Source organism: Emys orbicularis, chromosome 1, assembly GCF_028017835.1.
Source record: "Emys orbicularis isolate rEmyOrb1 chromosome 1, rEmyOrb1.hap1, whole genome shotgun sequence".
Lineage (NCBI taxonomy): Eukaryota > Metazoa > Chordata > Testudines > Emydidae > Emys > Emys orbicularis.
In genome coordinates, this window is record NC_088683.1 from 27607661 (window position 1) to 27623320 (window position 15660).

General features: G+C 43.8%; 1 protein-coding gene across 1 annotated transcript in view; it reads right to left on the reverse strand.

Moving 5' to 3' along the window:
* The window catches only part of FBXL13 (F-box and leucine rich repeat protein 13), a 164028-nt gene that overhangs the window by 13209 nt on the left and 135159 nt on the right, over positions 1-15660 (reverse strand). Inside the window, exon 18 of the mRNA XM_065423233.1 lies at positions 4080-4163. Coding sequence (XP_065279305.1) covers positions 4080-4163 — 84 coding nt within the window. The remainder of the gene's footprint in view (positions 1-4079; positions 4164-15660) is intronic.

The window sequence follows — 15660 nt, forward strand, 5'->3', positions numbered from 1 at the left end:
AATGCCATTCACAAAAACCACCGGAAGAGGAGGTAGTAGTGCCCCCCCTTATGCCCCTGTGGCACTTTCATGGGATATGGGAAGAGTCCTCACTCTGCCTAATTTGGGGCAGGATTTTGAACATAGGTCTCCCACCCTGCAAACGAGTGCCCTGGCTATAGGGTATCCTTTCAGTCTTGCCTCTTGAAGCTATTCCTCTTTGTATAAATAATTACATATTCACTGCACCACAGAGAGCACTCCATAGCCTGGGGTTAGGACACTTGCCAAGGTGGGGGTGCCAGTCCCTGTGTCAATGAATATTTAATTATTTATACAGAGTGGAACAGCTTCACAGGAAAGACTGAGAGAGAGCCACCCCACAACACCACATAACCCAAAACTGCAGCTTTCAGCAAATAAACGATTATTCTGAAAACATTTGCCCAGCTCTAGTCAGCACATTGGAGGGAATTCAGAGAAGAGGGATGGTCTTAGGTGGAAAAGTACTATATATATAATTTAGACAAATTAGCACTAAGGAATGGGTAGGAAGGGGGGAATAGAATAACTATCTAAAAGTATTTCATAATGTGATAGGTCTAGATCATTCCCTAGATAGGAAAATCCTCTACAGGGGGCAGGAAATTTCAATCTTTGCAATAATTCCTAGCCTCTCCACTTCATAATCATTCCTTTTTTCTTACACCTCCAGCTTTCCTGGCAACATGGCTCCTGTAGTTGCTATGTACCCAGGAGCTGCCTACTGGCAGCTGACTTACAGGGGAGTTTCTCATGGCATAATTGCAGAGGTAGTGAGAAAGTTTATGTATTGAGACAAGAAGCTGATTTATCTTGTGAGCCATGTTCAATTTTAGGGACCTGACTTTATATGGATGAGAAACTCCATATTTTGCACTGAAGACAAGCTTTGCGTCTAAACATCATGTGACATTCCTCTTGATCCTTATATAAAAACCCAGCTGGCTATATACTGGCTTTCATAAATTAGAGGAGATATTTCTATTCTGACATTGTTTATGTTTCAATTACATGGAACGTACAAGAAAGTCCAATCAGAAATGTTCTCTAAGGCATCAATTCTGCCAGTGGCTTGTCTGTAGATCTTTGTGTGTATGCAGAGTAAAACAATTAAATCCAGATGCATTTCTTGGGGTGCAGTAGGAACTGACTCATTCCTATAATATAAGACTTTAGAGTGATGGATGTGGAGTCCTATAATGGAAAAAGCTGTGGGAGTAAAAGACTGGGGTTACACAATAGCAATGCCAACACCTGCAGCCATGGGGTCCCCCGCTGCTTATGGCATGAGTGTGATGGCCTGTGAATAGGGGATCTCAGCATTTCTCTGTCACATGTAGTCAGGAGTGTTTATCAGGTGCAGTTTAAAGTATATCCTACTCCAACTGTTGTTCTCATTTGAAGTAAGATATAAATCCCATCTCATTGCCCACTGGCAAGGTTAACAGTCTTAAGTTCCTGATTAGTGTTGATTTGTCTTTGTGATATGCAAAGCAGGAAATGTATGTCTCCATACTGATTTTTAGAAAATGTGGAGAAGGTAAATAACATGACATCTTTATAGTGTCAGCAAATAAAATATTATAGTAATCACATCACCTGCTTTATGATAAATGAATAAAACACAGGCCATTTTCTCTCCAATACAGGTGTTTGCTGGTTAATTAAATTTGGGATAGAGGTCAGCATGGGAGTTTGTCTTATTAAGAATTAAGGTCAATTTCAGAAGATCTCTATTTTCAAGCATCTCAATCCTGACACTCACCTCATCCGCACACCCAATGGCCAAAATTCTGTTGCAAATCCCGACACTTTCTCCCTATTGTCTCCTTCATCAAATTCAAGCTCCTTCAAGACCTTTCACAAACAAGCTTCTTCCTACCTCTCTGGCCTTGTCACCTCCCAAAACTCCCTCTTAGATGAGCATCAAGCAAACTAACCTCTTTATTTCCTTCTCCCACACTTACATCAATACTACCGCTGGTCAAAAAAAATGGATTCCAACTATTTTTTGTAGAAAAATGCAGTCATTGAAATAGAAATGTTTCAGAAAATGTTTGATTTCAATGACATTTGATTTTTCAATACATTTTTTTAAACAAAACAAAAATTTCAATTCAAATCGAAACACATTATAATTTCATTTCAATTTTTTTTATAGGAAAACCAACATTTTCTGTGAAAAATTTCAAATGAAATCATTTTATTGGCAATTTTTCACACAGGTAAAACTTGATTTTTCAACCAGTCATACTAGAGACCTTCTTTTATGCCTATCTGACCTTGTCTGCCACACCTCCCCCCATGCTTCTTTAAATCCCTTCTCAAAATCATTTCTTCAAGGAAGCTTATCATCTTTAGATAGTTATACTGATAAATCAATACAGCAACTCCGTGATCTTTTTGTCTTTGCCATTGTTCTCTCTGAATTTGTCATTTCCTCCTGTTTCTCTTGTCTTAATTTAGGCCCCAATGCAGCACATGATTAACTTTAAGAACGGTAATCCCATCCTACTCAGAAAAGCACGTAAGCATGTGCTTGAAGTAAATAACATTTACTCATGTAATTAAAAGTATTTTGCAGAATTAGAATGTTAGAGTCTACAGGCAGGGACTTAGGTGGAAACGTTTAAAGGTCTTTGTGGAAAAGTGTGATGCAAGTGCAAAATGCTCAGTGTGCACATGTAAATCACGCTTGAACATGTACAAAGATATTTGCTTGCACAAGTTATCCTCTATTTGTAATCATACTTTAGGCGCTCTTCATGCACAACTTGTGAATGCATAAAAGTGTATGTACACATATAAAGTCGAGGCCTTAGTTGCGTATTGTATCCAAAAGCACCATGACTATCTATGATGCTATATTAATAAAAATTACAATAAAGAGCAATTTTTATAACAGAAACAAAATGATAAATCAGAATTTCAATATGCAAGTAACCTTTACAATCAAAATGTAAATGTGACAAATGTTCAAATGGGAAATAACATCACTGATAATAATTAAAAACAGATGCTGCATGCGTCAGTAAATCCGAAACTTAAAACAATTCATCAAATGTGCTGTTCCAGTGAAATCTTCAGCTGAAATAATGTACTAGTATTATTATTTTTATGACAACTGCTAGACACGATGAAGTAAAAATATTTAATTACTATATAACTTCATTTAGAGGTCATAGTTTCCAATGAATGCAAATAGTTCCCTCTTTAGTAACTTCAACCTGAGGGTGGCTTCAAAACAAAGGTTGTTTCTATACCATGTAATTACTTTCCCTTTCTGTTTGCATTATAAAGATATAGCTGTGGTTAGAGTAGCTGTTAATTGAGAACACCTTCTAAACAAAGATATTGGATATGTTTTATTTCTAGACTACCACTACATAGAAAAATATAAAGCAATACCTTAAAGAACACAGCTAATGGTCAAACTGTAACCAAACAGCATTTTTATGTTGTATACAGCCCAAGATTAAAATTTCAAAAGTGCAGCATAAATCAATCATTTTAGAAAGGAAAATATTTATGACATAAAATGTTTATGATGAAACTCACTAAGGTCGGATTGAAATGGGGAATAGGTGGGAATAGAGACAAGCTATAAGCAGGAGCAGAGTTGTGAAGGTTTTTGAAAGTGAGGCTAATGAATTTAAGACTGATACATAAGAAGCCAGTGAAGGGACTCCATGAGTGGAGGAGAGTCACAGTTAATGCAATATTACAGGAAGATATTTATCTGCCATATTTTGGATTGACAGAAGAGGAGAGTGGGGAGGCTAGAAAGGAGAAGGTTAGAATAATTGATATTTAGGAAGGTGACTATTTTAGAGATAATATAGAGGGAGAAAATTTAAAATTCACTGATGGCCATAATATGCTGGGAAAAGGAAAGAGAAAAATCAGTGATATCACCAAGGCTGCAGGATTGGGTGATGGATTGAGAGGGTTTTAAAGGAAAATAAGCTCCGTTTTTGACATGGTTAATTTGAGAAAGCAGAGGGACTTCTAGGAGGACATCTGTCTATATCCCTATAAAAGGGTCTGTTTTATCTTACCTGAATTCCCATATCAGTGATCTTCCTACATTCAGATACAGAAAGTTCCTTCATTCTTCTAGTGTGGCCCAGAGCTGCCAAGCTCTGAAAACATGCCAAATAAATTTCAACTTTATATTATAAAAACACATGTCTGTGAAATAACATTTTGTTAAGATAGATGATAATAATGTCCTAAATTTACAGCATCTAGCACCTTCCATCTGAGGATTACACCTTTTAAAGACACTAAGGGTATGTCTATACTTACCCGCTGGTTCGGCGGCAAGCAATCGAACTTCTGGGTTCGATTTATCGCGTCTTGTCTGGACGCGATCAATCGAACCCAGAAGTGCTCGCCGTTGACTCCGGTACTCCTGCTCGGCGAGAGGAGTACGCGGAGTCGACGGGGGAGCCTGCCTGCCGCGTCTGGACCGCGGTAAGTTCGAACTAAGGTACGTCGACTTCAGCTACGTTATTAACGTAGCTGAAGTTGCGTACCTTAGTTCGTTATTAACGTAGCTGAAGTTGCGTACCTTAGTTCGAAGTGGGGGGTTAGTGTGGACCAGGCCTCACTAACTTACCAAAACAATACCTCTGTGAGATATTATCTCAGTTCTACAGAGGAAAGTGAAGCCCAGAGACGTTGAATTAGTGAGGTGCCTGAACTCATATAAAGAGTTCAAGACAAAGCGAGGTCTCCTTCCTCTGTTCTATTCTCCAGAAAATGATCCCTTTATGTAGCCATCCTCACATGGTTCAAAAGTAAACATCATGTTGATTTGTACTCTTTTCTTTAGAGCCAGAAATAATTTTCATTACATACCAGCTCCTTACATTAATTAAATAATTAAATTAAATTAAATTAAATTAAATTAAATTAAATTAAATTAATACTTCTAAGAGTTCATTAGGGAGAACTGTCATCTGATCTGGATTTCCTATCTGTATCCACTTATGTTTGGAAATCAACAAATTTATGGCTTTTGTGCAGATCTCTTCACTCCAGCCAAGTTAGATAAAAATTGCTGTGTGGTCTTTTAAGAAAGTATTTGTTGAAAAAACAACAACAATGAACTTTTTCATATAAGTGAGAAAAGGAAGTAGAGAAAGCAGAGATGCATGAAATTTTTTCACTTCCAGTAAATAAATTAGCGTTTTCATAAAGTGAACCATTTTACCGATTTGCTTCAAAATTTTGGACTGAAACAAGAGCTTTTCACAAACAAGTCTACATTAACTATGTGGGCAAAAAACAAATACTAGTTGCAGTTCTTCAACCAAGCTTTATATTAAATTATTTTACATTTAAATTATGTCTCAAATCAAGGGCCAGATGGTTCCTGTTAGGCACAAGCCAGAGGTAGTGTACAGTCAGACTACCCCAGCAGGAGCTCCAGGGAATATTATGTCTGCAGGGAGCAGTTCCTGTGTTCAGGACTGCAACTACAGCAAGTCCCAGTGTTGGGAAGGGAAGATAGTTTGAATTTTCTTTTCCTTGTACACTGGGGGCAAGGGCCAGCACAAACTGGCCATCATTCTCAAACCCTAAGGAGAATGAGAGTTTTGGTGTTTAAAAATTTATACTGATGCCAAATGTCCAGGGACCTGCATGCTTTACAGTAGTAAAACCAAAACAAAGTACAAAGTGAGCCTCCAGAAAACAAATTTTTCATTTTCTTCTATATGAGTGGTGTGTGAACATTTTGACCAGCAAATTATCTGCTATCTTTCAGAACAGCCATGCTGCACAAGAAGGAAACGTGATAAAGAAAAATAAGAGTGTGTAAAGTTTATTATTATTGTTTTGCACAGGCTTCTTGCAGAGTAGAAAGTGACCATTTACTCTGATTATCTATGGAGGGTCTTCACTTGCTAGAGCCAAAAGTCATATGAGGCTATGGCAGAAGGCAATACCAAAGGAAAACTTTTTATTATGTATGCCCACACACTGGAAGTCTATGCCCTCAAATCCTTCAAATACAGACTGATATGAGTTTACTGTTTCTCACTAATAATAACCATGTGCCACTTTATTTTCAACCTGTGCGGAGACTTTCATCCACATATCTCTTTATACCCTTAAAGGTCAACAGCTATAATGTATGTTGGTTTGCCTTGGTACAAATAAGATCTCTCATTTAGAATTTTGCTTTCCTAAATTTTCTGATGTGCTTTAAAATAAGTCAAAATGTGTTCTGATTAGTCCAGAATTTCTACTGTTGCACAAAGGATTACTGTTAAAATTCTAGAGCTTCATCTTGCAAATCCTCACTCCTAAGAGTACCCCCATCAAAATCACACACGCCGCCTGTGTGACTCTGAACAAGCCACTTAGACCAAAGTTTCAAACTGAATTCAGATACCAAATTCCATATTTAAATAGTGACATGACTTTCCAGAGATGCTGAAGTCAATGGAAATTGCAGGGGCTCAGCAATTCTAAAAGTCAGGCCACATGTAATGCCTAAACATCAATTCAGGTGCCTAACAATAGGCAATGAAGTTTGAAATTTTGGGCCATTGTGCGATTAGCCTGAGGTAACAAAAAACATCTCTTCTTTTATGTAGGTATAAACAATAAGTGTCGGAGTTGTTTTCCTCTAGTCGAAACCAGACTTACTAGTATGTCAAGTCTGTGATAGGATAAATTACTAAATAAAGGTAATTCCTTTCCTGCTCTTGATGTTTTTTTCTTTAGAATACCTAGGGAAACTTATATTTTTTGCCTTAAATTATTATAGAAAATTTATACAATTAACTTACATTGTACAATTTTCATGGTAATTGCTGCATTACAGAATCTCGGCTAATAATGAACCTGTTTAGAGATGGTTGCAGTATAGCTATCTGCATATCATGATGAAAATCAGGCAGCTGCACGTTTTCAGACTCTTAGGCCTGGTCTACACTAGGAGTTTATGTCGAATTTAGCACCGTTATATCGAATTAACTCTGCACCCGTCCACACCACGAAGCTATTTAGTTCGACATAGAAGTCTCTTAAATTCGACTTCTGTACTCCTCCCCAACGAGGGGAGTAGCGCTAAATTCGACATGGCCATGTCGAATTAGGCTAGGTGTGGATGGAAATTGACGGTAATAGCTCCGGGAGCTATCCCACAGTGCACCACTCTGTTGACGCTCTGGACAGCAGTCCGAGCTTGGATGCTCTGACCAGCCACACAGGAAAAGCCCCGGGAAAATTTGAATTCCTTTTCCTGTCTGGCCAGTTTGAATCTCATTTCCTGTTTGGACATCGTGGCGAGCTCAGCAGCACTGGCAACGATGCAGAGCTCTCCAGCAGAGATGGCCATGCAATCTCAGAATAGAAAGAGGGCCCCAGCATGGACTGATCGGGAAGTCTTGGATCTGATCGCTGTGTGGGGCGATGAGTCCGTGCTTTCCGAGCTGCGATCGAAAAGATGGAATGCAAAGATCTACGAGAAGATCTCTAAAGCATGGCAGAGAGAGGATACAGCCGGGATGCAACGCAGTACCGCGTGAAAATCAAGGAGCTGAGACAAGGCTACCAGAAGACCAAAGAGGCAAACGGACGCTCCGGATCCCAGCCCCAGACATCCCGTTTCTACGAGGCACTGCATTCCATCCTAGGTGCGGCCGCCACCACTACCCCACCACTGACCGTGGACTCTGAGGATGGGATATTGTCGACGGCCGCTTCCTCGGACATGTTAGCGGACGGGGAAGATGAGGAAGGAGATGAGGAGGACGAGGCAGTCGACAGCGCTTACAACGCTGATTTCCCCGACAGCCAGGATCTCTTCATCACCCTTACAGAGATCCCCTACCAACCGTCCCTAGGCGTTAACCCGGACACAGAATCAGGAGAAGGATCAGTCAGTAAGTGTTTTAAACATGTAAACATTTATTTTTAACAGAACAGGAATATTAACAATATTAACAATGGGTTTTTCATGATTAGTTTGCCCTAGGCGCTTCACGTTTCAGTCCTTGGCAGTGCAACTACTGAAAAAAAATCTAACAATGTCCGGTTTAGCATGATTGTTTTGCCCTAGGTGCTCTACTGTTTAGTCCCTGCCAGTGCAGCTACAGTAAAATCCGGTCTATATGTCCGGGGATAGAGCAGAAATCCTCCTGGGACATCTCCACGAAGCTCTCCTGGAGGTAATTGGAAAGCCTTTGCATCAGGTTCCTGGGGAGAGCGGCCTTATTGGGTCCTCCGTGGTAGGAAACGTTTCCGCGCCAGGAGACAAGCAAGTACTCGGGGATCATAGCCTTGCAGAGCATGGCGGCATACGGCCCTGGTCTTTGCAGGCTTTCCCGAAGCATCCGTTCTTTCTCCGTCTCTGAAATCCTCATCAGAGTGATGTCGCTCATGGTGACCTGCTTTGAATTAGGTAGGGGAATGTTAGTATTGGGACTGCTTGCCTGTTCCTTTACAGAACTGTAACCGGCGGTTTACAGCCACGCGGTGGAGGCGGGAGAGGAGCAGCATACAGGGATCTTTCCCTGGGACAGCCGCGAGGGGGTGGGACAGGGGCAGAGTTCATGCTTGCCGGATTGCTGGCAGCAGGGACTGGCATTGCTTTGAACGTGAAAGGAGGCCAGTGCTATTATTAAAGTTTTAAGCAGCCACAAGTCTACGGCTTACCATGTCAGCCTGTTACCCAAATTCCGCTGTCCTGTCCCGCTTGTCTGATCTGCACTGCAAGACCCCAGGCACTGAATGCGAAGGCCGAAAATTCGACCTTGTCCTGAGTGCGCATGTGATAGGTGCTGTGCATGGTCTTGTTCACAGAGAAAGACTATGTTCTTTGTTCAACCAAAAATTTATCTTTCTGAGGAATTCACTCCCTTTTTCCCATCCCACAGCTGCGACTGTCTCCCGAAATACCCTGGCATCACAGTCCCAGAGGCTAGCGCAGATTAGGCGTAGGAAGAAGAGGACACGGGAGGACATGTTCTCGGAACTTATGGGCTGCTCCCGAGCCCAGGCAGCCCAGCAGACCCAGTGGAGGGAGAACTTGTCCCAAATGCACCGATCACACATGGAACGGGAGGAGAGGTGGCGGCAGGAAGACCAGCAGGCGACTCAAACGCTGCTTGGACTAATGAGGGAGCAAACGGACACGCTCCGGCGCCTTGTGGATGTTCTGCAGAACCGGAGGCAGGAGGACAGAGCCCCGATGCAGTCTATCTCTAACCGCCCTCCCCCGCCACAAAGTCCCATACCCCCCTCACCCAAAGTCCCAAGAAGGAGGGGCGGCAGAGTCCGTGAAAACTCTCACTCCACCCCTGCAGACTGCTCAAGTACCAGAAGGCTCTCATTCCCCAAAATTTGATAAGTCCTTTCCTTCCCGCCTCACCCAAGCCCCCGTCCCAGTTTCATCCCCCAGTTTCATGTGTAGTTGCTAATAAAACATACGTTTCTGTTAATTACTGTTTCCATCATGTTCTTTTAGAGGAGAGTCTGTTTGAAGGGGGGGAAGGGGGTTGGTAATTGGACAGGACAGTCACCTTTACCAGGGTACAGACGCGGGAGCAAGTTCAGCAGCAGGGCACACACACATTGCAGTCACTAGTTACCCTGGTCAGTCTTGGAGGTGGTTTTCATGTTCTCTGTGGGGGGGGGGGGGCTATGTGACTTTGTGGCGGGGGAGGGCGGTTAGAGATCTTATGCAGCGGTCCTTATCCTGGATCACAGAGCCACGCAGCAGGGATCTGTAACCGTCCTCCCCCTGCCACAAAGTCACATAGCCCCCACACACAGAGTCCCGAACAGGAGGGGTGGCAGGCTCCGTTGAAACAACCAGTCCACCAGTGCGGAGCCTGTCATTCCTGGAGTTTAGAAGCGTCCTTTGCATCACTACACTACACCCGCTCCCCACCACAGTCTGCGTCCCAGGTTCAACACTTTCCCGCGAAAACAGTAATAAAGAAAACGGTGTTCATTAACAAATTTCAAGTGATTTTATTTTTAAACGTGTGTTGGAAGGGGGTGAACGGGGTGAACGGGGTATGTAACTGGAGAGGATAGTGAACATTTACTGGGTAAAGAAACGGGGGCAGGTTCAGCTTCTCTGTAAACAAACTTAATAGTCACAGGTTACCCTGCTCACTCAGGAACCTAGCTTTCAAAGCCTCCCGGATGCACAGCGCGTCCCGCTGGGCTCTTCTAATCGCACGGCTGTCTGGCTGGGCGTAATCAGCAGCCAGGCTATTTGCCTCAACCTCCCACCCCGCCATAAACGTCTCCCCCTTGCTCTCACAGAGATTGTGGAGCACACAGCAAGCTGCAATAACAATGGGGATATTGGTTTCGCTGAGATCAGAGCGAGTCAGTAAGGTTCTCCATCTCCCCTTGAGACGTCCAAAAGCACACTCCACCACCATTCTGCACTTGCTCAGCCGGTAGTTGAAGAGTTCTTTTTCAGTGTCCAGGGCGCCTGTATAGGGCTTCATGAGCCAGGGCATTAGCGGGTAGGCTGGGTCCCCGAGGATCACTATAGGCATCTGCACATCCCCAACAGTTATTTTGTGGTCCGGGAAGTAAATACCTTCCTGCAGCCGTCTAAACAGACCTGAGTTCCTGAAAACACAAGCGTCATGAACCTTGCCCGGCCATCCGACGTTGATGTTTGTAAAACGTCCCCTATGGTCCACCAGTGCTTGCAGCACCATTGAAAAGTAGCCCTTTCGGTTAATGTACTGGCTGGCCTGGTGCTCCGGTCCCAGGATAGGGATGTGAGTTCCATCTATAGCCCCACCGCAGTTTGGGAATCCCATCGCGGCGAAGCCATCTATGATGACCTCCACGTTTCCCAGGGTCACTACCTTTGAGAGCAGTAGCTCAACGATTGCGTTGGCTACTTGCATCACAACAACCCCCACGGTAGATTTGCCCACGCCAAAGTGGTTCGCGACTGACCGGTAGCTGTCCGGCGTTGCAAGCTTCCAGAGGGCTATGGCCACTCGCTTCTGGACACTCAGGGCTGCTCGCATCCGGGTGTCCTTGCGCTTCAGGGCAGGGGACAGCAACTCACAAAGTTCAAGGAAAGTTCCCTTACGCATGCGAAAGTTTCGCAGCCACTGTGATTCATCCCAGACCTGCAGCACTATGCGGTCCCACCAGTCCGTGCTTGTTTCCCGGGCCCAGAATCGCCGTTCCACAACATCAACATGACCCATTGCCACCATGATGTCCTCGGCGCGGGGTCCCGTGCTTTGTGACAGGTCTGTGCCACTCTCAGACTTCAGGTCCTCACCGCGCTGCCGTAGCCTCCTCGCCCGATTTCTCAGCATCTGCCTCTGGGAAAGGTGGATGATAAGGTGCGAGGTGTTGACAACGGCCATAACTGCAGTGATGGTCGCAGCGGGCTCCATGCTCGCAGTGCTGTGGCGTTCGGGCTGTCACTGACCAGAAAAGTGCGCGAACTGATTTCCCGCCGGCGCTTTCAGGGAGGGAGGGTGGTGGTGATGGTTGGATGACAACAGTTACCCAAAACCACCGTCGACACATTTTTTTCCCCAGAAGGCATTGGGGGCTCGACCCAGAATTCCAGTGGGCAGCGGGGACTGCGGGAACTGTGGGATAGCTGCCCACAGTGCACCGCTTCCAATGTCGACGCTTGCCCCGTTAGTGTGGACTCACAAAGTCGAATTACTGTCCTTAGTGTGGACACACACGTTCGACTTTGTAATATCGATTCCACATATTCGATTTAAGTAAAATCGAACTACTCTCGTAGTGTAGACATACCCTTAGACTTAGAACAGAGTTCCCAGAAGTACATTGAAGAGACATCAAAAAAAAATTGAGTCTTTTTAACAAACTTGTGGGGAGCATGAGAGTGATGCTTAGGGCCAATACTACTCATCTAACTCACATGAGCAGTTGCACTGAGGTCATTAGGACTGTTTTGGGGAGTTAGGTATGCCTATGCAACAGCAGCTACAGCAGCACAACTATGGTGCTGCAGCTCTGCCTTTCTAGTACCATAGCGTACACGCTTTCTATGTTGATGGAAGTGGTTTTCCCATCAATGTAGTTAATACACCTCTCCGAGAGGTGGTAGTTAGGTTAACAGAAGTATTCTTCCATCAACCTAGCTGTGTCTACAGTGGGGGTTAGGTCAACCTAACTACAGCCCTGATTGAGGTAGCTAGGTCAATCTAATGTTTAGGTGTAGACCAGGACTTAGGCAAGTAGATTTTGGCCCTAAATAAACATGCTTCAGCTCAATAATGGAAGCTTGAAAGGCCTACAAATATTTTTCAAATGTATTTACAATCTTATCAAAAAGTATTTATTATTTTATCATCTCTGCAGTGCCAGAGGTGTGCATGATACTTTGCAAACATACAAAGAACAAGACCATCCCTGCCCTGAAGACCTTATGAGAGCAAAAACACATGGAAGCTGATCAGTAGCAGAAGGCTAGCCCCCAAAAAGGAGTTTTTAGGAAGATTTTTAAGATCATATTTTTCAAGGACTATGTATTTTTAAAATATTGTTGTGTTCATCCGTGTTTTAGAGGGATAAATGGCCACTGCCATAGTAAAGGCTGAATAACCATTTCCATTTTAATCCCTTGGTTTCAGTTGTTTAAAAAAGATGGTTACTTACATGTACTGTAACTGTTGTTCTTCAAGATGTGGGTGCAGACATATATTCCACTCAGGTGTGCATGCACCAAAGCCAGAGAACTTTTTTTAGCAGTACCCAGCAGGATGGCGCTCACGCCCTCTGATCCTCATAGCCCCTCCCATGGCGATATAAGAGTGGCACCTCCCCATCCCCCCTCAGTTCCTTCGCATCAGAATCAGAGACCAAAGACTCCCATGTAGAGGGACAGAGGGTGGATCATAGAATACTTGTCTCCACCCACATCTAAAAGAACAACCATTATTGTACAGGTAAGTAACCGTCTTATCTTCTTTGAGTGGTTGCAGAGATGTATTCCCTCACTCAGGTGACTCACAAGCAGTACTGGTAGGAGGCGGAACTCAAAGTCTGCTTAAATAATGACTGCAGAACTGCCTTCCCAAAAATTGCATCTAACCTAGATACTGTGGCGAACACACAATTTTTGGCAAAAGTTCATACAGAAGCCCATGTAACAGCCCTACAAATGTCCAAAACTGCAACATCGCTGAGAAATGTGATCAATATTGCTTGGACCCTTGTTGAATGAGCCCATAAAGTCTGTGGAGGTGTGGTCTGAGCTACTCCATAACCTGTGGTAATGCAGGAAATTATCCACCTAGAGATTGTCTGTGCAGATACTAGCTGACCTTTCATCTGATCCGCATAAAAGACAAAAAGCTGAGAACAAAATGATTTAGTTCTTTCCAGACAGAATGCCAGACATCATCTCACATCTAATGTCTGACGTTCCTGTTCATCTGCATTCAAGTGTGGCTTAGGAAAGAATACAGGTAAGTAAATAACCTGGTTAAGGTGAAACTGTGAAACTACTTTGGACAAAAACTTCAGATGTAGCCTCAAGGACACTTTGTCTTTGAACAGCTGAGGAAGGGGAGGCCCTGCCATAAGATCCTGCACTTCACTGACTCTTTTTGTGGAAGTTATAGCAACAAGAAAGGCTGTCTTTTGGGAAAGGAGAGACAACAAGCAAGTTGCTAGTGACTCAAACGGAAGACCCATGAGGGCAGCCAGTACAGTATTAAGGTCCCACAATTACAGGTTGAAGCAGGCAGACAATACCTTTCAGAAATCTCACTACCACGGAGTTTGGGAAAACTGATTGCCCTTGGATTGATGGATGGAACACCGAGATCGCTGCCAAGTGAACCCTCGATCAGCTAAGAGACAGACCCAAGGACGACAAATGTAACGAATAATCTAAAATGTCCTGAACATGAGCTAACATCAGTGGAATTTCCTTAGATATTGACCAAATTGAAAAACTCTTCCATTTGGCCCAACAGGTAGTCCTAGCAGATGGCTTCCGACTGTTAAATAGGACCCTCCTATCTACTCCCAAACATTAACCTTCCTACTGGCACTAGAAAAGGTTCAGAAAAGGGCAACTAAAATGATTAGAGGTTTGGAACGTGTCCCATATGAGGAGAGATTAAAGAGGCTAGAGATTCTTCAGCTTGGAAAAGAGGAGACTAAGGGGGGATATGATAGAGGTATATAAAATCATGAGTGATGTGGAGAAAGTGGATAAGGAAAAGTTATTTACTTATTCCCATAATACAAGAACTAGGGGTCACCAAATGAAATTAATAGGCAGCAGGTTTAAAACAAATACAAGGAAGTTCTTCTTCATGCAGCGCACAGTCAGCTTGTGGAACTCCTTACCTGAGGAGATTGTGAAGGCTAGAACTATAACAGCGTTTAAAAGAGAACTGGATAAATTCATGGTGGTTAAGTCCATTAATGGCTATTAGCCAGGATGGGTAAGGAATGGTGTCCCTAGCCTCTGTTTGTCAGAGGATGGAGATGGATGGCAGGAGAGAGATCACTTGATCATTGCCTGTTGGTCCACTCCCTCTGGGGCATCTGGCATTGGCCACTGTCGGTAGACAGGATACTGGGCTAGATGTACCTTTGGTCTGACCCGGTATGGCCGTTCTTATGTTCTCCTCATCTAGCCATACACTATCCATGCCCTGAGATGTAGACTGCTCAGAGCCGGATGTGCAACTTGGCTGTGGTGCTGAGTCAGTAGTAGAAATAGAGGAAGAGCTCTGGGAGGTCAAATAGACAAATTGAGAAGCTCAGAGAACCAACACTGTCTTGGCCCAGCCAGCGCAACAAGAACCAGTTTGGCATGGTCCAACTTCTGCTTGAGGATAACCTGAGAGATGAGAGGAATAGGAGGAAAAGCATATATCCAATTCAGATGTGCGAGCATGTTCTTTCCATTTCTGGCCACCAAGAGTTTTGTCATGGGATTGGCCCAGCATGTTTTTGGTCTGCCCAGCGGTCACTTGTGGCCTCTGGGGATCCAGTTACTGATGCAGGTTGTCCACCTATTGTCTTGCCTGCAGACTACATGACCCGCCCATCTTCGCTTTCCGTCGTACATCACCTGCACTACATTGGTCACCTCTGTACGCCTTCTGATCTCCTCATTCGGTATATGATCACGGAGCGATATCTTACACATTTGCCTTTCCATTGCTCTCTGGGTGATAGCGAATGGGTTCGCTGTCACCTTTTAACTGCCGGGGTATAAATCCTAAGGAGTGTAATGTAGCCCTGGAGTCCTTAAAAGAATGTAATGTCTCATCTGTCTTTTCAGAAAACAAAGACCATCCATCAAACAGTAAGTCTTCTATGGTCTGTTGCATGTCTGGAGCAATGCCAGAGTTCTGCAGCCAAGAAGGCCTCCTCATTGTTATTGCCAAGGCCATAATCCTAAATGAGGTGTCCACCACATGGAGTGCTGACTGCACCGATGTCTATGCCACTAGACAGCCCTCTGCCAGGAAAGCCTTGAACTCTTCCCTGACATCCCCAGGTAACTTACAAAGTTATATTTAGACAAGAGTGCCTGCTCTCCAGCAATGCACATCTGGAGGGAAGATGTAGAATAAACCTTCCTCCCCATTAAATCCAATTTCTTGGCTTCTTTATCTTTAG